Consider the following 22,018-nt stretch of genomic DNA (forward strand, 5'->3'; position numbering starts at 1 on the left):
ACCTGCACTAACCAAGAAAACAAGGAGAAAACAACGAAAACAACAACAGTTGGCAGGTGGTTGTGGACCCTAAGAACATTGGGACGAAGAGTGCTGGAGAGCTGATGAATAAAGCATCGATTCCATCCACCAATGAGCCCGTTGATGCCTCTCCTAATAGCGGTGAAACCTCAGACATCCGTGTGCTCTGAAAAATCAAAGCAGTCGTTACCATCAATGGCTGCTTGCAACACTCTATCCACTGACAATAGAACTCGCATTGACAAATCAAGAGTGGATACAACATTGTCACAACAGGGTGATGAATTCACACCAGTCACACCCAAGGAGAACCATGATGCAATAACGAAGCCTCAAGAGAAACATGGAAACCCCAAGAGCATGAGCAATCCTAGCGTTGACCAATCTTGCTCAGATAGGCCTGAACCTCCAGCTATGCTAAAGCCTAGGCAAACTCCTAGAACCTTGCATGAAATAGCAACCGAGCAAGCCCTTGTTGAACATAGAAGTGTCGCAGAATGCTTAACTGAGTTGGATGTTAAGCTCAAGGTGTTCGCATGAGTTTACGTCCTTGCGGACATGGGCACAATCCCCAAGGAGCAGCTTGGAGATTACTTGCCCTTCTCTTTATCTTGGGAAGAGCAGGAACACCTTGATGAGCACTATAGCAGGCTCCTACATGAACACTTGCAACTCATCTCGGGCGAGGAAGCTGACGAACTGCGCTGAACTGTCACGTTCAATGAAGTGCGCTGCCAAGCGAATCTCATAGACATAGAGCAACTAAAGCGACTGTCAGCAGGCCAGAGTCGATTTGAGCAGCGTTGGTGTGAAAATCGCGTTGCAATGGCTGAACTAGGGGCTCAGATCATGACAGTCTCTGAGGAGTGATTGGCCAAATGGTGATCCCAAAGAGACCCAACCTATGTGGCATCAACTTCCCTTCGAGTGCTGTGACTGCCATTCGGGGCAAGGACTTGGCCGAACCAAGCCGAAAACCCTTTGTTTGATAAAGTTCTTGCTGAGGAGGAGTTACATGTCGCCAATAGACTCGGACAAGGTTCCATGCTACTCGATGTGACGAAATATTTATCAGTATTGAGTAAGCTACCACGTGTGCTAGATGCATGTGCTACCATTGGTTTCTATCCTAGTGAAGTGACAAGGGTTCGAACAAATGTGTGTACACATATATATACAATGATTTTTGTATCACCTTGTATAGACATTATCAACACACATAAGCCATAACAAGTCAAGCGCAGACAGACAAATCGGGGCTGCCAAGCTATGCTAGGCCGGTTCCACGTGCACTAGATCATGCCCGCCTCCGGGCAAAGAGCATGTGCTCCGCATTACCACCATGGTATCTCTGTCCAAAGGACGTAAGCAGGGCGCAGTCTCTCTCTCTCTCTATATATACGATCCCCTCCCCAGTCTATCCTTCCGAGGAGGAGCCTTCCAAATGCAGAACCACCAACCGATCCAACTCGGCGTGAGTCAAGACCTGCTCATAGTCAACGTCCAGAGGGACACCATTACAAGAGTCCAGCATGTTCTGCACTTCCTCTTCTAATCACATATATTTGACAACCCACACCAAGTCCCTCCTATGGGAACACTCTTATCCCGTATCAAAGCCTAACTCTTGGATTGCATTTTGCAAGTTTCCAAAAGTAAAACATGGAGAACCACAGTCAACTGGCATGCAAGGATGCTCTTCGCACATGCGGGGAACATGCGGCACATGCCCCTCCACCAGTGCGCTACGTGCCCACCCTCAAAAGGTACGTGAAGAAGCGAGGCCCTAAGAAACACCGTCCCGGACGAAGGTCAAAGAATCCCCGGGCCAAGAAAGTCGAGACTCAAAGAAACGCGCAGCATGTGGCAATGCTAGTGGCACAGACCCCCAAGGCACGGTCGGGCACCAGGAGCTCAGGAAGTGACAAGGCAGCCCAGGATAGGGAAGAATTTAATGAATTGTTTAAAGACATTTTGGAAACGATAGGGGCCCGAGACTACACCATTCATGTCCCGGCCGACATGTTCCCTGCCCAGCCTCACGGAAGCCCCGCACTAGCACCGCCCCGGTCGCCTAGCCAACCGGACTCACCCCGCCTCGCACCTATCGACTAGACCCCTATGATGTGCAAGTAGCTCGACAAGTCAGCATGCCATAACTTTTTGTTTTTGATGAGTAAAGGGGCAAGATCCCCACTTGTACACATTTTTGTTACCTCTCGTTAATGTATGCGACCTTAACAAGCAATGAAATAGGCATCCCAATAGACATCATAGAATTCTGAAAAATTATATCTTAACATGATTGCATTTGTTCAATGTACTTAATGCAAGCGAGCAGATACTCTCACGAAGTGACAAGTGGATACAGGATGACACAGGTCATCGCGTAAACGTGTCCAATGGCCAGGCCACCGCAAGACCACAAACCGCACACGAACCGCAACACAGCCACGATGCGGAACGTGAAAAATCACCCTTGCGATCAGTACCCACATCGCACGTACCAAAGCATAGTCATGGGCTACACTCTCTTCTTGGGCCAAGTGCTACAGTGAGCTCACGACGGGTGTCCCCGCAATCTCACCAATATCGCAACAACGGCTCCCCTAACAAGGAGGCTAGGGCACAATCATCATTGTCATATCCATTTCCTGAGCCTTCCAGGCTTGACATTTCCCAGCCAAAAAGGCTCATAGCCTCAGCATATTGCATTGGTTGTGCTTTGGCAAAAAAAAAAAGAAAAAAGAAAAGAAAAGAAAAGAAAAGCAAAGAAAACAAAGAATGGAGAAATAAGAAGTACCCATGATCACAGCACTGCATCTAGGGGTCCTTAAGTCAGGTGCGTCCAGTGACCTTGGTCGGCTGGCTCCGTCCCTAGTCCCCTAACCCCCTAGCATCACCCACAATAGTTTAGGGCACATCAAGGGCAGGACATACTGCGGGCGCTTGTCTCACCTATGGTTAGACTTGTCACCCTGACCCACTTGCACAGTCCCCTCTCGCACTCTACTTTAATACCATTGCGATCAATGGTGGTAAGCATCGCATGATTGGCCATGAAAACTACATTGTCCTCAACAAAGCAAGTCCAATAGCTTCCAGCTACCAAAAGTGCGGTATCCCTGTATTCAATTATGCTACGTCGTGTAATCACAAGGCAAAGGATGTCTCATACACCTTCACGAGAACTTCTCAACATGGACAACTTTGCTTCATCCACACATTGTTACAAGAAACTAGTCCGCAGCCTTCTAACTACGTAATATCTAAGTATGCACGAGCACTCACATAATATCTCTACCAAAGTCTATACACAGTTTAGGTCCCCAAGTGTAGAACAACACTCCAGGCTTGCTTAGAGTTTAACATGTCTCCCAAACTAATCCAAATATGTCTTGTGCACGCTACACAGACTAGCACTACCCCTTAGGGAGAGACCACCTGAGAGGAATTCCAATTGCAGGTATTAAAGACTCCAATGACAGTGTCATCGGCTCTACATCAACACTCAACTCTGAACTCTTGTCCTTTACTTCATCATGCAAACCACCCGCAAATCGTCACGAGCAGGATCCACCATGAGCATCCCAGGCACACCAAACCCCGTGCTAGCCATGAGTAACCATTCCCAACAACGAGTAGCCCTATTGCCACCTACAACAATCATATCACCAGCCAATCGGAACAGTACAGTGCAACCAACGCCCTTCCTCCACACCAACATAAGAGCTCCTCCAAGGCAACCCACAACAACCCTTCCACACACGTCTTCCGTGCAAGCTCCGCATGCTACCTTCGACGCAGAGTGCCAGGGGACTGGTACTCATCTAGGAGGGGGATAATGTTAACCCCAACATGAAGAAAGCAAAAGGAAATAAAAAAGACGTAGGGCAAAGGCGGAAAAAAGGTAGCCCGACTGAAGAAAGAAGAGAAGAAAGGTCAAAAACGCAAGGGCAACCTTAAAAAGTCCAAGGCAAATGCAAAAGGGGGAAGGTGTATTTTAAAACACAAAGGCGCACCCTGAAATCTTGTAAAAGAGTGCCAGGCAGTGGAAAATCCGGAAAGCTAAAACAGAAGACAAAGACAAAGGCCAAGGCAAAGAGAAATGGAAGACAAAGACGCACAAGGAAAAGCGCAAGTCAAAACTATTGTAAAATAGCGCAAGTGCATCATGGTTTAATTCAAGGAGCGCCGAGCTCTCACCCATGCAATTTGTAAATGTAGACGGGCGATAGAAAGGAAGCTAGGAAGATAGAAGGACAATGGGAAAAAGGGCCTAGGCTACGGTCGGCCATGTAAAAAAGGGGAAAAGGGAATGACCGCCCAAAAGGGATTTAGGGTTTTGTATATAAAGTTGAAAAGTGAATGAGAAGCTCATTCTTGTGTGTTGCAAAAAGTGGCTCTCCTCTTCTTCTTCTTCTTCTTCTTCTTGTTCTTGCTTGGTTGAGCTTGTGCTTGAGAGAGGGAGTGTGAGGGAGTGAGTGTGTGAGGGTGAGGGACCGTGGGGTGGAGAAGCTCTCCATCTTCTCCTCTCTTCTTCTCTTCTCTTCTCTTCTCTTCCCTTGCTCATGGTGATGGAGCTTGGAGCGTGGAGCTTGAGGATGGAGCTTACTTGAAGCTCGCACTTGGATCGTGGAGCCACCGGAGTGCGCGGGAGAGGAGGTAACTCGAACGGCATGGAGGTGAGCTCACTACACTCGTAGATATGGATGGCGCGTCGGCTATGTGAGAGGTAGCCATTAGTGCTTGACTTGGAACGCTTGAAACAATAAGCGGTCCGTGGGTCTTGGCGGTTGAGCATGAGCTGCCACACCACTCCTCGATGGAGACCTCCGCCCCTTTGCGAGATGCTGTGGTCAAAACTCCATGCAACCATCGCATTGACATGAACCGCGGCATCTTCTCCATGCCCTCGGGACATCGAATTGGTCGATGGCGTGTACTACATCGAAATTCAGATCGCTCTTCCTCTTGATCTTGCCTAGCTTGCTGGTACCTGGCGAGCCACATCTCCATAGAGGCATGGTGCAACATACAAAAGTAATTTACCTTCTCCTCCATAGCAGCATCCATTCTTTTTTCTACCCCATTTCCAACCACCATATCTCCGGTCAGTTTGTCATCGTCCTTCAGTGACCATAGCATTTTGTTGTCTGGATCCACCGTTGGTAGCCATTGTGAAATATGCACTAGCGCCTCATACAACAACCAACCTTCAACCATGCTATCTTCTGGCTGAGCTCGTTGTCGCACAAAGCCTTTTAGGGTTTTCATGAAGCACTCCAAGAAGAACATCCGTCACATATGGACAGGTCCAGCAATCTCCACTTCATTTACAAGATGTACAAGAAGGTGGATTTGTATCGTGAGTATGCTGGTAGGCAGGTATTTCTCAAAGAGACAGACCATCTCCATTACTCCCTACCTCGTGGATTCAATAGAGGACGTATTCATGTCCTTCTGTGAGATCCATTGCATTAAAGTCGACAACCTGTAAATGGCCCCGCGTATTTTTGGAGTAAGACATCCTGCGATCGCGATCGATAGTACAAACTGCCACAAATGAGAAAGCAGTATGAACAATGGCTACACTCCAAATAGCAAAATGTGCACACCAATTACAATCCATTCATTGTACAAATTTGACATAGCTTATGCAAGTCATGGGATTTTAGCCCTGATAATTGGTCGTCTTTAGAAAATGCAGACTTGAGAGAACACATCATACCCGTCGGAGTGCGGATAGACTTGACTATTTGCTTCACAATGCACTCTTCTTTAGTGGACAAAACCCAAGGAGTGCGAGGTAGCTACACGCAACCATCAGCACTCGACTGCGACCAAAGCACCTCCATCTTGCCTACCTCCTTCAAATCCATTCGTGCCCCTATAGTGTCTCTCTTTCCTGTGATATGGTCCCATAGCAAGCTGCCCACATTCTTAAAAATATGTATGGGATCCAACAAGTGGTTGATCTGTAAAAGTGGGTGCAATATGGCAACTCGTAGAAAACTGAGAACCGTTGCATTCCATTTGGATGCGACTCCGTGTGGACCATTTTCAGCTCGTACCAGCTTGCGGCATTCATACGTGTTAAGAAAACCTTCCCTAAGTTCATGACCCTCTGGTAAGAATTTGGCATGATATACCATCTTCTTCATGGTTCGTGACCTTCGGGAGTCTAACTTGTAGCCTGCACAATGGACATGCATGATAACCTGAGGTAACTAGACCTGTTCCAACACCTCTATCCAGTGAATACAAACTTGAACGAGCTATGATAGATATTACCAATGAGAACGGAAGCTTATTTACCTGAACACTCTTTGAATCTTGGAAAGTCATGCATCGTCCACATGAGAATGACTCGAATATTGGCAGACCATTGACCATCGCGCTTGCTCATATCTTGCACGGTGACCCCCTCCTCCCATAAAATCTTAAGCTCATCAACTAATTGATGAAGATACACGTCCATGTTTTTTACTTTGTAGCGGCCGGGGGCGAGTAAGCTAAGGATGAGATGTCCTTTCTTCATAGAAAGACATGTAGGGATATTGTAGTTGACAAGGACTATAGGCCACATACTGTATGACGTTGAGTGCAAACCGAATGGGTTCACGCCATTCATTGCAAGACCGAGCCGAAGATTCCTTGGCTCTCGGGCAAAGCCTGGGAAAGTAGAGTCAATGTGGCTCCATGCGCGTGAATTCGCTGATATTCGTTGAACTTCATCTGTGGACCTATTCTGTGGATGCCTCGTTGTCAAGGTCACCATGCCCAACATATGAAACATGTGGTTTATGCGGGGAACAAGCGAAAAGTGTCTAAGAACTTTTTGAGAGATGGTTTTCCCTTACAAGTCCTTTCGATACTTGTGAGCACCACACTTTGGACATGTCTCCATAGTCTCGTATTCTCCTTGAAACAATATGCAATCGTTGATACATGCATGGATGTTGTTGTAGTCCATGCCAAGCTTTCGTAAAACATGTCGTCCATCATCACGAGACTCAGGCATGGTATTTGCAGGTGGTAATACATGATATTTCAGTAACCTTAAAAAAATCATAAAACACCTTGAAAAAGCACAAATGTTTTTAATGATAGTGCCAAAAAGAAATCAACTCAGTATATGTACAAGGTACCTAAACAACTCGGTCACACTCGCATCGCTCCACCCATATTTTGCTTGCACACTTAGGAGTGCAAGCAGTGTCTTCAGGCAAGATACTCGGTACCCATCATATAATGGTATGGATGCTTCCTCTCTAAGCGGATCAGAAGTCTTGATATCCATGGGAATCAATGCATCGATCATTGCCTCCATCTCAGGCTCCAAGATTGTAAGTAGGTCTGGAAGGCTGCCTGCCTCCTCTGGTATTGACAGTATAGATTGGGTAGTACCTTGCAAGTGGTGGATTGGCTCAGGCACTACATCCATTGCACGCCCACGAACTCTTCTAATTGGCCGCAAAGGGTGCACTCCTCCTTGGTACGAGACGTCACCTCCCTATACAGAAAATTTGCCAACCACACCCAATTTTCTTGTATATGGTATTCAATTAGCTTGCGAGTACAATGCATGATTGATATTAACTTTTCTTACCATTTGCTGAAAATCCAAGTTCACCTGATCAATGATCTTAGATTGAAACTCGCCAAAGCGTCATACATGTTCTATAGACAATCGATGTTTTCATCTAATTGCCAACTTGCATTGAGAGCAAGGACATGGGATATGCTGATTAAGATACGCATCACGATCTTAAACAATAAGACCTTCATCGTTTTCCATTTGTTCTATGTTACGACAAACAATTTGTTTTTGTTATCATTCTTTTTTTCTTTCTTAAACTGTTTGAGAAGGGATCAGATTTCTTCTCTTGTAACTCAGCAAAAATTAATGTATGTAAAGTCTTCACTCACCTACCCATAAATTAACGTATATATGTTGGAGTGTTTCCCGTCTCGTGATGTTGCACCGAACCTTACCAAATCTCGCCACCACTCTCTCCTTTTTTTTAAATCCATTCATTATCTCCTCTCCTTCCATCTCTATTTATTTTTCTCTTTCTTTATTATGTTGTATGTTTATTCCCTCTCTCTCATTCCTTCTTTCTTCTCTTCCTCCCCTTCTCTCATTTTCTTTGACGACCACGACCACGACCACGACTACAACTACAATGACGACCATGACTACGACTACGACTACGATCACGACCATGACCATGACTATGACTATGACCATGACCATGACCACGACTACGACTATGACCACGACTACGATGATGACGATGACCACGATAACCACGACCATGACCACGACTACAATTACGACCACGACCACAACCACGACCACGACTATCACTACCACTACCACTACCAATATAATAAACAAGAAAAAAAAAACAACTACTACTACTACAACAACAAACAACAACAATTTCCTTTTTTCTCTTCCTCTCCCTCTCTCATTTCCTCTCCCTTCCTCATCCTCTCTCTATCTTTCTCTCTTTCACTATTAGGTTTAATGTTTTTTCCTTTTTTTTCTCACTTTTTCTCTCTCCTCTCCCTCTCTCATTTTTTCTCTCTCCTCTCCTCTCCCTCTCTCATTTCCTTTTCTCTCTTTCTCTCCCTCTCTCATTTTCTCTCCCTCCCTCACCCTCACCCTCTCTTTCTCTCTTTTCCTATTATGTTTAATGTTTTTTCTCTCTCCTCTTCCTCTCTCATTTCCTTTTCTCTCTTCCTCTCCCTTTCTCATTTCCTCTCCCTCCTTCACCCTCTCTCTCTCTCTTTTGCTCTTTTCCTATTAGGTTTAATGTTTTTTCTCTCTTTTCTCTCTCCTCTCCCTCTCTCTTTTTTTTCCTCTCTCCTCTTCCTCTCTCATTTCCTCTCTCTCCCTCACCCTCTCTCTCTCTTTTTCTCTCTCCTCTCCCTCTCTCATTTCCTCTGCCTGTCTCACCCTCTCCCTCTCTTTCTATCTTTCCCTATTAGGTTTAATGTTTTTTCTCTCTCATCTCCCTCTCTCATTTTTTTTTCTCCTCTCCCTCTCTCATTTCCTTTTCTCTCTTTCTGTCCCTCCCTCATTTCCTCTCCCTCCCTCACCCTCTCCCTCTCTTTCTCTCTTTCCCTATTATGTTTAATTTTTTCCTCTCCCTCTCTCATTTCCTCTCCCTCCCTCATCCTCTCCCTCTTTCTCTCTTTCTATATTAGGTTTAATGTTTTTTCTCTCTTTTTCTCTCTCCTCTCTCTCTCATTTTTTCTCTCTCTTCTCCCTCTCTCATTTCCTTTTCTCTCTTTCTCTCCCTCTCTCATTTCCTCTCCCTCCCTCACCCTCTCCCACTCTTTATCTCTTTCCCTATTAGGTTTAATGTTTTTTCTCTCTTTTTCTCTCTCCTCTCCCTCTCTTATTTTTTATCTCTCCTCTCCCTCTCTCATTTCCTTTTCTCTCTTTCTCTCCCTCCCTCATTTCTTCTGCCTCCCTCACCCTCACCCTCTCCCTCTCTTTCTTTCTTTCCCTATTAGGTTTAATGTTTTTTCTCTCTTTTTCTCTCTTCTCTCCCTCTCTCATTTTTTTCTCTCTCCTCTTCCTCTCTCATTTCCTTTTCTCTCTTTCTCTCCCTCTTTCATTTCCTCTCCCTCGCTCACCCTCACCCTCACCCTCACCCTCTCTTTCTCTCTTTTCCTTTTATGTTTAATGCTTTGTCTCTCTCCTCTCTCTCTCTCTCTCTCATTTCCTTTTCTCTCTTCCTGTCCCTCTCTCATTTCCTCTCCCTCCCTCACCCTCTCTCTCTCTTTCTCTCTTTCCCTATTACGTTTTATTTTTTTTCTATCTTTTTCTCTCTCCTCTCCTCTTATTTTTTTCTCTCTCATATCCCTCTCTCATTTCCTTTTGCTCTCTTCCTCTCCCTATCTCATTTCTTCTCCCTCCCTTACCCTCACCCTCTCTTTCTCTCTTTCCCTATTACATTTAATGTTTTTTCTTTCTCCTCTGCCTCTCTTATTTCCTTTTCTCTCTTCCTCTTCCTCTCTCATTTCCTCTCCCTGTCTTTATCTCTTTCCCTATTATGTTTAATGTATTTTCTATCTTTTTTCTCTCTCCTATTCCTCTCTCGTTTCTTTTTCTCTCTACTCTCCCTCTCTCATTTCCTCTCCCTCCCTCACCCTCACCCTCTTTTTCTCTCTTTTTCTATTATGTTTAATGTTTTCTATCTCCTCTCCGTCTCTCATTTCCTCTCCCTCCCAACATAATGTTTTTTCCTTCCTCTCCCTCTCTCATTTTCTCTCCCTCCCTCTCCCTCTCCCTCTCCCTCTCTTTCTCCCTTTCCCTATTATATTTAATGTTTTTCTCTCTTCCTCTCCCTCTCTCATTTCCTCTCCCTCCCTCTCCCTCTCTTTCTCTCTTTCCTTTTTATGTTTAATCTTTCTCTCTCCCTTCCTCTCACTCTCTCTCTCTCATTTCCTCTCCCTCCCCCTCCCCCTCTCCCTCCCTCTTCCTCTCCCTCTCTCATTTCCTCCCTCTCCCTCTCTCAATACACACGAATTATACCAAAAACAAGTAAAAGAGAGAGAACATAATATTACTGAGTTTGGGAATCTCCCAATTCTCATTTTTTGAATACTAAAAAGGTGGCACCCGGATAACATGCCCATAAGTTTCTCAAAACCATACGATGTGACCTATCATTAGAAAGCTCTTGAAAAATGGAATCTATTAAGCTATAGAGCGCTCAATTTTGAGTTATAGTGTTCAAGTTATAACCAATCCAAATATTTGACCATATGTCCCAAATTTATGAGAAATTTCCATATTCACCAATATGGTGTTAGAGGAAAAACACAAAAGCAAAGCAAGAATGGACAATGCACTCACCGTAAAGGCTCGAAGAAGGGTTTGGCGGCTCCTCTTCGCCCTCCGTACACCTCCTCCTCTTCTTCGGCGTGAATAGCAGCAACGGTGGTGAGAAGCCTTCTTTCTCTCTCTTTCTCTCCCTCTCAAATGCAAGATGTTTGCTTTCTCTCTCGCTCTCTATTTCGTGAATGTGAGCAAAATAACACGCTCGGGTTTCGACCCGCATTTTTTTCGTCTGAGTACCATCGCTATTTGTGTCACTATTTATAGTGACGCCGCTATTTCATGTCGCAAATCGCCATCGCTATACCCCCATATCCTTGTAGTGTTTTTTTTTTTTTTTTTTTTTGCTATGTGGTTGTTAATAGGTTAAAGGTTTGTGAGACATTGTAGTTTGAAGATAGAGGCTCGCTGTTCGAGGAGCTTGGATTTTCAAAGGGAATGAATGCATAACAAAAGGTAGAAAGTTTCAAGGATTATAAAAAACACGATAAGTTCACAACCACTCTTAATTTTAACTTTGAGAAATGGCATCTAAATTGAAAGATAAGAGACAGTGAAACCTTTTTGCATGGGTTGGGATTGAAAGCTTAGCCAAGCATCCTTCTAAAAAGGTAAAAGAAAATACGGATAATATTGGGGGCTCAACTTCAATTAATGTGTTATCTTCAAATGAATCATTCAATAAGATGTCACTTGAAGAAAGGGCTTAATTTGAAAGGAAAAAAGAAGAAAACTTACTTTTTCAAGAGGATTGGCTAGACCAGTTTAAATGACTTTTTTATGATAGAGATAAGGTAAAAATATTTTGTAAATTTTGTTTGAAATATCTTCATCGACATAGTGCATATTCGAAAGGGGGATCTATAAATGTTAAAATTAGCAACTTAAAATCCCATGTTCGCACATCATGTCATAAGTTTGCTACGGCAAACTATTTTACTCGAAGGAAAAGACTCCATCGAAAACAGTGTTAAAATAAAAGAAGTAAAAGATGAGGCATTACTTTCATTATTTAGAACACCATATTTGATTGCAAAGCAAAATTTACCATTTTCTGTGTTTCCTGAAATGATAAGCTTATTGCAAGATTGCCATGCACCATACACTACTAGTCTTTATAATGATGATAAGGCATGTGCTAAAATGATTTTCTGCATGGAATTGTCTCTTATAAAAAGTACAATAGAAAAGGTTTCAGCTAGTCCATGGTTTGGTATTTTAATTGATGAGTCAAATGATATCTCCTCACATGGATATATGGTTATTTATTTATCATATATTGACGCTGATTGTGTTCCTAAAACGAGCTTTTATGGTATCATATGTATGCATGATGGCACTGCAAGATCTTTGTTTGAGGCTATTATTAGTGAGCTAAAGAAATGTAAGTTATATTTATCTAGATTCATTGCATTTGGGTGTGATGGATGTTCCACAATCGTAGGAAAGGAGAATGGTGTCTAGGCCTTATTGAAAAAACATGTTAACCCATTTTTAACATCAATTCAATGTGTTGCCCATCGTAGTGCCCTTGCAATATCTAGTATAGCAAAAGAGATGCCTTATTGGAAAAAGCTAGAAAAACCTATTAATGCTATAGCTTCACATTTTAATGTTAGCACTAAGAGATTAGAAGGATGGCAAGCTATGCAACAAGATTTGTTATGTCTCATTCTTCGACTTGAGCATACTTTTGATGTGAGATGGTTAAGTAGATATAGAGCTATTAGTAGAGTGTGTAAGTCTTTAGGTGCAATACTTGATATCACAAAAAGAGAGGCATTGCATATTTATGAAGAATTGACTAAGTTCGAGTGCGTTTATTGCTTAAATTTCTTAGCTGACATTTCGAGAGGTTTAACAATACTAAGCCAAATGTTTCAAAAAGAATTTGTAGATGTCACAACTATAGATAGTCTTGTGAAGAATGAAATTATATCCATAACACAATATTACATTGATTGTCCTCCTCTTGATGTGAATGCATTAAGCGTTGAAGTATATGGATATGATATCCTTCCAGACTATGGACCTAAAAAAGGATATTTATATACATTAAGAGGTGCTTTACATGGGAAAAAAATTTATGAGCATGATTTAAAATGTAAAATTAATGGAGAAAACTTTAACAGGGCCGTAGAATTGCAAGTTGCTTTTGCCAATTTAGTGGTAAGTAACTTGAATTCTCCATTTCAAGATAACTCCATACTTAACTGTTTAAAATTACTTGTGCCTGCACAACATCCAATACATGAGAAGGCCTTAAAGAGCTATGGAACCCAAGAGATAGATAAGTTAACTTCATATTATGATTTCCTTAAAAAGTTAAATATAGAAGAATTCCCTACAATGATAGAAGTTGATGAGCTTAAGAAAGAATTTATAAATTTTAAGCATCAAGCTTCTAGATATTGGATACGATTCACATTGCTAGAAATAACTTCAATACTTGCTTGCAATAGTATGTGGAGGGATGCTTATCCGAATATTCTTACTCTTTGTCAAGAAGCTCTTGTCCAATGTTCAAGCATTAATATTTGTGAGAGAGGTTTTAATGCTCGAATAGTGATAAAGAGTAAGTTTCGTAATCATTTGGAGATTAAGAGTTTATATGCATTAATGAAAATCTTTATTGAAGGGTCTTCTAAGTTCATTGATATGGAGTTCATTGAGAGTACGGACTTATGGGTTGAAAAAACACATCCGCATTTATATACAACACAATGAATTTGCTCATTGATTTTGCAATAAATTTGCATATTCATAAAAGCAATTGATTTTTTATGGCCTATGATGCTTTTGAAGTCACTATGCATTATTTACACTTTTGTTGACTTGATTCTTTTGACTCTTAATCATTTTCTTTCATTAAACTTATTTTTCCCTTGGTTGCTTCTATCTTTTGAATAAAAATCTTTTACATTTGTTTTTAGATCATGCTTACTTTTAATAAAATGTACTTGAACTTTTTTAAAACTTTTTTGTTTATGATTTTGGTTGTATTTCATTATGTTCTCTTTTATGTTAGTTTTGTTTTTCCTTTTTGTATCATGGTTGCTTTTAATAAAATGTGTTTGATTTTTTCTAAACTTTTTTGTTTTTTGTTTTACTTATATTTCATAATGTAATCTTTTATGCTAGTTTTTTTTTTCTTCTTTTTACTTATTTTATGCTTTTAATTTCTTTTCTTTTCGGTTTCTATTTTAAACATTCTCTTTATCTTTGTGCTTATAATGTATATACTTCTCTAAGGCCATATGACATGGACCCACTAAGCGATATAGAAACCACTTGTATACACCTGTTTTTATTTGTTTAAATTTTAGATATGTAATGTAAATCATGTTACTAATAATAATAAGGATTTTCATTTCTAAGGTATAAGAGAAGTAATTGAACAGAATTTGACCAATTCAATGAATGTAAAGGTTTTGAATACGAAACATCCTTAAGCTAAGAGAAGAAGGATCTGTGTTAGGTTCACAAAATTGTTTTCCCAGACACTGGCTCCTTCTCGTTAGCTTGAGATTTGCGGAGCAAAGCAATAATGGCTAGCAGCAGTATATATAGTACCACCCGCCTCCTCTTCCATGGCCTCTCTGATGTGTGCGAGCGCGTGAGTGTCTTGTGCGACCCAGCCTTCGACCACGTGGTTTTACATAAACGCCAATGCCGCAAGCTTGCCTCCTCCTACCGTGTGGCGCTGCAACACCTGGAAGCTCGCATCCTGGAAGCTGAGAATCATCAGAATATCCATGGCCGGCTCCCGGACAGATCAGATGCCAAGGAAGTGGTCGTTCTCTCTTTCAGAGCTATGCTGCAAGCTATGCGGAGGGGTGAGCAGTTCGTCCGAGACTGCAGCGGCGCAGGCCACACATGGCTGCTGAAGGCAGTTGGTGGCCTCGCCCTAAGCACCGAGGCTGTCCATATTCACCTCCATGACTTGATGTGGTGCATCTATATTGTCATCATGGCAGTGGAGCTCGTCTTGGATGGTAGTAATTCTATGACGAGACCTTACCAGAGCTTCCAGGATCTGCCCGGTTGGCAGTGCAGCAGCAGTATTGTGGCAGCCATAGCTGAGATCTGGGAACATGACAATCTTAATATGGGCCTCTTTGACAGTGCTGATGAAGATTTGAGATCTGTTCTACAGGTCCTGAGCAAGCTGAGAGCTGATCACAACATCGATGCAAGCAATGCTTACCTTGCAGACTTCTTGTGGAAAAGACTTTCCGACTATATGATGCATCACAATCATTTTGCACATTCCGACGATATTGAATTGCCTGAATCCCTGTGGATTGATGTTGCAACAGCTGGACTGCGACAGCACATACATGATGTAGTCGGGGAAGGTGCATTTGCCAAAGTATCAAAGGTGGAATGGCTTGGAGGAAAATTCGCAATGAAAGATTTCTTTCATGTGAATAAAGTGCAATTTGGCAAAGAGGCAGCAATTCAAGCACGGCTACAACATCCAAATGTGCTACAGTTGATATGCTGCGCATCAGGCCCTAATAGGTGCAGCTTGATGATGGAACTCATGCAGGAAGACCTCCTGTCATTCATGAACAACAGGACGGCTGCTGGGAAGGATCCACCCTTCTCTTTGCTAGAGGCACTGGACATCATGCTGCAGATATCCAAAGGAATGGAGCATGTACACAACCTGAACGTCCTGCATCGCGACCTGAAGTCCAACAACATCTTGGTAGGTACTGGTTCTTGCAGCTACTACGATGAGGACACAGACCCCGTTGTGCAAGTGAAGGTAGCCGATTTTGGCATGGCCAAGGCCAAGAAAAGCAGCTTCATATCCAGCTCTAGAGTCCAAAGAGGTGCCACTCGCTGGAGAGCTCCTGAAGTATTCTTTAATGAACCAGAAGGCGACGATGATGATGATGGTGGTGCTCAACAACAGGATATAAAGCTCCCAAAAATAGGCAAATATACAAAGAAGGCAGATGTTTACAGCTTTGGTATGGTCTGTTACGAAATCCTAACAGGAAAATTGCCCTTTGCCACATCGAAATTGACCATCCTTTACAGGACACTCATGGCTGGTGACAGGCCCACGCTGCCTGAGAGATGCCCTGCAGCTTTGGCTTCTTTGATCAGGAGGTGTTGGCATGGGGATCCCCTGCAGCGGCCATTGTTTCCAGAAATCTCTAGGACACTCTTGTATTTCAAGGCTAATCTCGTACTCACAAACCAGACTGATGTCACCATATCTACTTCTCCGGCTTTCCTCCCCACATTGCTGTGAGTCATGTCCAGCTTGGATAAAACGCGTGCTGCTGCCCCTTATTATACAAGCAGATCACTGCACATAGTCAAGGAGATGTACCAATGCACGCTGGAAGATCTCCTGTATAAACACTCCGCCCAAGAGATTCGTCCAACACCAAATTATCTGCGGCCTGTCATGGAGGAGGCTGGTGAGCTTACGCTGTCTGACGAGTCTGCTGGCAAAAAGAAATCAGCCACACAAGCAGCTGCCATGCAGAAAAGATCAGTTTGTGGCTTCCTTGCCAGATTCTTCTGCTGGGAGGGTGGAGCTGCGAAGAGACCGGGGACTGGCGCGGGATCGTTTTTGGAGCAAGCGAGGGAATTCAGCTATCCTGAGCTAGAACTTGCTACCCGCAACTTTTCAAGCCTTCTTGGCTCGGGGGGAATCTCAAAAGCTTATTGGGGTAAGCTTCCCGATGGTCAAGAAATTGCCGTGAAGAGATTAATTGGTGATGCTTCAAGATACAGGGAGCTTTTCTTGCGGGAGCTGAATATCCTAGGTTCTCTACGACATCCCAATCTCGTGCCTCTTCTGGGCTGGTGCATCGTAGGAGGGCCATTCCTTGTGTAAGAGTTCCTGCCGAATGGGAATCTCTCCACTCACTTGAGAGTAGGATCCAACTCTAGACTTTCTGATCATGATCAGGCTATGATCATGGCATGGGAAAAACGATACCGGATCGTCTGTCAATTGGCATCAGTCCTGCACTATCTCCACCACGGCTCGAAATACACCACCATTGTGCATGGAGACGTGAAACCTGCCAATGTGCTTCTGGATACCCACTGGAATGCCCGCCTCGACGATTGCGGCCTAGCACTCATATTAGACCGTCATGAAGCTAGCAGAGAAGGCGAGCTCTCAGGGACTCCTGGTTTCCTTGATCCATATGCCTGGCACAAGGGCGTATTCGGAGCCTCGTCAGACGTCTATGCATTCGGAGTGACAGCACTAATGGTTGCAACTGGAGAACCGGCTGTCAAGATCAGCGGCTGGCGAGAGGGGCGGCAATCGGCCCCCGTCTTTTTACGAGATTGGGTGTACGAGCTGTATGAAAAGGGTGGGTTGCTGGATGCCGCTGACAGTCGGCTGCAGAAACGACGCTTTCAGGAGGAGCAGATGAGGCGGTTGTTGGTAGTAGGGCTGGCCTGCAGTGCATATAACAACCCTGTTCGACGCCCCACTATGCAGCTGGTTGTCGATGTTCTCAAAGGGACATCTTACTATGACCTCCAGCTAGTGCACAATGTACTTGCCAATGAAGGTGTGAGACCTATGTCGTACTGGGATCAGGATTCAGGAGTCGACCATGTGGGCACTCCCCAAACTCCTCTGCGGCTCAACGACGCCGTCGTGCGTTCAGAAGGCGAGGCTGAACCGCATCGAATGCGTTCGGAAGACGAGGATTCGAAGTCTAACTAGTAACGGGGCTGGACAGTGGAGATTCAAGTCTTTCCCAACTTCCCAGGTATTCCCGGCCCCTAAAGCTCTTCGAGAAGGCTGCACAGTGCAGATGATATGGCATTGGTGCACTAAAGAAACCAAGGGTGAAATTATCGTGTATTCCATGGCATAGCTTCTTATGGGGCTACTGGATTGAGTCTTAGCCTCCAGGTACCTGGTCGAGAAGAAACTATTATCCAGGAAAAAGCCAGGAGACCGGAATTACTCGCTCCAAACACTCGAGGTTTTTCTTTCCAAGAAGGACCGGAATTAGGCCAGGGGAAGCTCAGATGTGCAAATTCTGTAGGCAGGAACTCCCTCCAAACACTCAAGGTTTTGCTCTCCAAGAAGGACACGAAGTAGACGAAGGGAACGTTAGGTGTGCAAATTTTGTTTGCACTTAAAGAACAAGCCCTAGGTGTGCAAATTCTCCTTACACTCAAAGAACAGGCTCGAATGTTTCCAATGTTAACTCTACAAGGTCACCCGGTTGGGATGGAGCTTCCCATGGAAGTCATCCACTAAAAATATTATGACTTTTCTTTTGCTAGTTTGTACTTTTATCTCATGGGGAGAGTGGCCTATGACGAGGAGTTTTGCAAAATTTGGTTTGTCAACACATGTCAAATTGAAGGGGTTTTATCACAAGTGTTGGTGGCCTCATGGGTTGCATTAATACAAATATGTGATTCGTATAATATGGAAAATATGGGACTATTGTATGATGGTCCCCAAAAATATAGGGGTACATCATTGAGTATGTGGATTACCGTTTTGGGTTAAGGAAAAGCTTACTTGGAAAATTCTTTTTTTACAAATAATCTTTCATACAAAAGAACCCTTTGCTACGAAATAATTATACCATATAAGGAACACCCCTCAAATATTAATAAATTGATTTATAAATAAACCAATAATATTAAATTAGTAATTAATTATATAAATTATAAAATTAAAGCTAGGAGTAGAGAATAGTAAATATGAGAAGAACAAAAATTGCTTTGATTTCAAACAAACTGATAGCTCTATCTATCCATGTGCTTCCATGATTGTGAAGCTTAGATGGTGATCCAGACAGATGACAGGTTAAGAGTTTAAGGGTAGCTAGAAGAAATCTAATGGGGTGGAAGATAGATTAACGATGGCTTTGGAGGGGTCTTCCTTTTATAGCTTGTGAAGGTAGTCTAGTCAGCTTGTTTGACCATGTTGTGAACCTTCCCTATTTGGCCAGGAAATATTTCAAGGAAGATTTTCTTTACTATCAAGTAGGGAGTGTTGCTTGCGGACCCCCATTTTTGCACCCCCAAACCCTAAATAGGGGTCTTTGATAACTCCCATGCCACACAACTCAATGCATTATGGCTTGAGTTGCTACCAATATAACTACTTTATCTATTGTAAAGGCTAGATTCACAAAGGTCACATTTTTGCCATTCAGTCATAGAGACTTCATCTGACATACAAGTGAGGACCTAACCAATATCCATGCTCACACATTGCTTCTTCTCATAAAGGAAGCCTTACAACTTAGATCACCATCAATTATCGGCGGCACCTTACAAGGGTGGGGTATTGAGCATATCTAACACACTCTCTCAATGTCCACTCGCAAGTAAACTACATCCTCAGCCCAACATCGAGTCTTTGAATATGAACTCAAAGCAAATCCTTTGTAAGAGCTTTGGGAAAGATCTTTATACATTCTCCTCCTTTGGACAGTAGACCAACTTTACTATCCCTTCCTTGATCAAGTCATGCACATAATGATACTAGATCTCAATGTGTTTGGTGTATATATGAAAAACTAGATTTTAGGCAATGGTGATGCAACTTGTATTGTCACATCTTAGCATTGTTAGATCTTCTTTCTATACTTCCATATGGCATAGGATCCTCCTTAACCATACTACTTTACATGTAGCAAAATAAGCCATGTACTCTACTTCGATAATGCCATAGTTGGTTACTTTTTACTGATCCAAGTGAATATTCCTAAATCTAAAGAGAAGCAATATTCAAAAAAAGATTTCCTAGAATCACTGTCACGTGCCCAATGTGAATCACAATTTCCCACAAGAGCACTTTCCAAATTGTATGTGATACCATATTCATGAGTTCTCTTTAAATATCTGAGCACCCATATCCCAACTTTCTAATGAATTTCTTGTGGTTTATTTTAAAAATGCTCAAAATACCAATAAAAAACTAATATCTAGCGTGGTGTTACATAAGTAGATGAGACTACTAACCAACCTCTTGTACTTCCCAATGTTTGTTGTTGTTGATGTATCCTCAATGGATAACTTCACATTGACCTCCATAGGTGTAGTTATCTCATTATCCTCAGTCACACCAAATGATTTTAAGATCTATGTGTATGCTTCTTTTGAGAGGTGAACATTTTTCCACAAACTTACCAAAATTCAATCCCCAAATAATAGTGTAACAAGCCCAAGTCTGGTGCGTAGATCGGACGCAGAATGCTCGCGTAGTGAATCCCGGAAGGTCCCCAAGAACAATGAACTCTACCTTTTTGCACAAAAAACAATGTAAAAGCATGCACAACAAGAGGCAAGAGACAAATTGGGTTCAATCTCCCCCATGCCTTGTGTGAGCGCTTCACAAAGCATGTATTTTATGTATATTTCAATCTTCATGCTCAATCATAGCCCAATTTACAAAAATATGACAAGCTTTTAGCTTTTGAGTTTGCTTTCTACAAAAATAGAAAAATAAAGCTAATGGACGGTGCCCATAGAGTCTGGCACGCCCAATCTCAATGTCCAAATAGAAATAACATATCCGTGCGCATAGGCGCATACAAAATAATAATCAATAATCGATGTCTCAATAGACACAACAAAATATAGGCATGGCGCCTATCAAAATATAGTCCAAAGGTCGAATACTCGCTAGACTCCAATGCTTTCCTCCGCCACTGCTGCTATCTCTACACATCAACTGAAGCATTCACAATCGTTAGTAAAATAATACAATTAAACCGACAAAAGTGAATACCTAGCAGTCTTCAGCTACATAAATAAATCAACTGGTTAGAAATAAATTCTAACCTTAATTTATTATGAGTGTGCACTCTAAACTCATAAACGTTTATTAATTTAATATGCATTTTGCGGAATCACCCGCTATGGAATCACCCATGTACACACTAAATTAATAAAATGCCCAAAAAGGATAGGCGTCCCCATCAACTTCTCGCACAAAGAATCCTCTTTGTGTATGAGCCCCGGCCATCTAAGTTTACGGAATCCATCGTAAAACCTCACGGAATCCACCGTGGAATATGCCTCCTAGCATAATACCCCCGGGGTGGGATAGCAATTGACCTCAATTGCTATTAGCTCAATGTGGAGCTAACAGAGTGGGGAAAGCATTTAAGTCTCTAGCGTGCATCCATTGTGCGTCTTCTACAGGATGGTTTTTAAATTTTACTAGATATCTAGAATACCTTCGGCCAGTTCTAATGGTCATGTAGTCAGTGTCTATGATGGCTTCTGGTTCAAGTATTTCAGTCTCTTCCTCTAATAAAGGTGGGTTTTCATAAACAGGGTGGATAGGTAATTGGCCTCTAAATGGTCTCAATAAACTAATGTGAAATGTATTATGAATTTTCCAATGAGATGGCAATTCTAACTTGAATGCATTATCATTAATCTTATGAATGATTCTAAATGGTCCATAGAATCTAGGAGCTAATTTAACAACTGGATGTCTATCTACACTTTGCAGTCTACGCTTTTCTATTCTAAGCCAAACATAATCATCAACTTTTAAATTCATAGCTTGTCTTTTCTTGTTGGCTTGTTTGGTATATGATTGTTGGGCTTTAGCAATCATATCCTTAACCTCATCAAAAATACTATTATGCATAGTAGCAATATCATCAGCACTCTGAATTCTATTAGACAAAGATGCAATAGGTGTAGATAATCTATAGCCATAAATGACTTCAAAAGGTGCTTTCTTTGTAGATGTGTGCGGTGTATTGTTATATGCAAACTATAATAAATGCAAATGAGTGTCCCATGTCTGAGGTTTAGAGATAGTATATGCACGTAAAAGATCTAAAATGGTGCTATTTGTGGCTTCTGTTTGTCCATTTGTTTTTGGATGAAATGCAGATGAGAAATCAATCTTTGTGCCTAGATTTGCAAACAGTGTAATCCAAAAATTATTACAAAATCTAGAATCACGATCTGAAATAATCACTTTTAGCAATCCATGGTTAGTAAAAACAGTTTTCAAAAATAACTGTGCTGCTTGTGATGCTGTTAAAGTTTTCTTACATGCAATGAAATATGCTTGCTTACTAAATCTATCTACAATTGTCCAAATCATGTCATGGTTAGATTTAGTATTTGGTAAACCAGTAATGAAAT

The 22,018-nt window shown here is 42.3% G+C and overlaps 2 protein-coding genes across 2 annotated transcripts; both read left to right on the forward strand.

The window, feature by feature from the left end:
- Nucleotides 1–14,391: 14,391 nt before the first annotated feature.
- On the forward strand, nucleotides 14,392–16,164 carry LOC148020941 (uncharacterized). The gene has a single exon (XM_087698764.1). The coding sequence runs from the start codon at nucleotides 14,430–14,432 to the stop codon at nucleotides 16,149–16,151; it is 1,722 nt and encodes a 573-aa protein (XP_087554890.1). The 5' UTR covers nucleotides 14,392–14,429; the 3' UTR covers nucleotides 16,152–16,164.
- A 665-nt stretch (nucleotides 16,165–16,829) lies between these two features.
- On the forward strand, nucleotides 16,830–17,597 carry LOC148020942 (putative L-type lectin-domain containing receptor kinase S.5). Its single transcript, XM_087698189.1, has one exon. The coding sequence runs from the start codon at nucleotides 16,830–16,832 to the stop codon at nucleotides 17,595–17,597; it is 768 nt and encodes a 255-aa protein (XP_087554315.1).
- Nucleotides 17,598–22,018: the final 4,421 nt, after the last annotated feature.

The sequence above is a fragment of the Lygodium microphyllum genome, chromosome 18 (assembly GCF_053477565.2).
Source record: "Lygodium microphyllum isolate KBCC chromosome 18, Lygodium_microphyllum_v1.1.10, whole genome shotgun sequence".
NCBI lineage: Eukaryota > Viridiplantae > Streptophyta > Polypodiopsida > Schizaeales > Lygodiaceae > Lygodium > Lygodium microphyllum.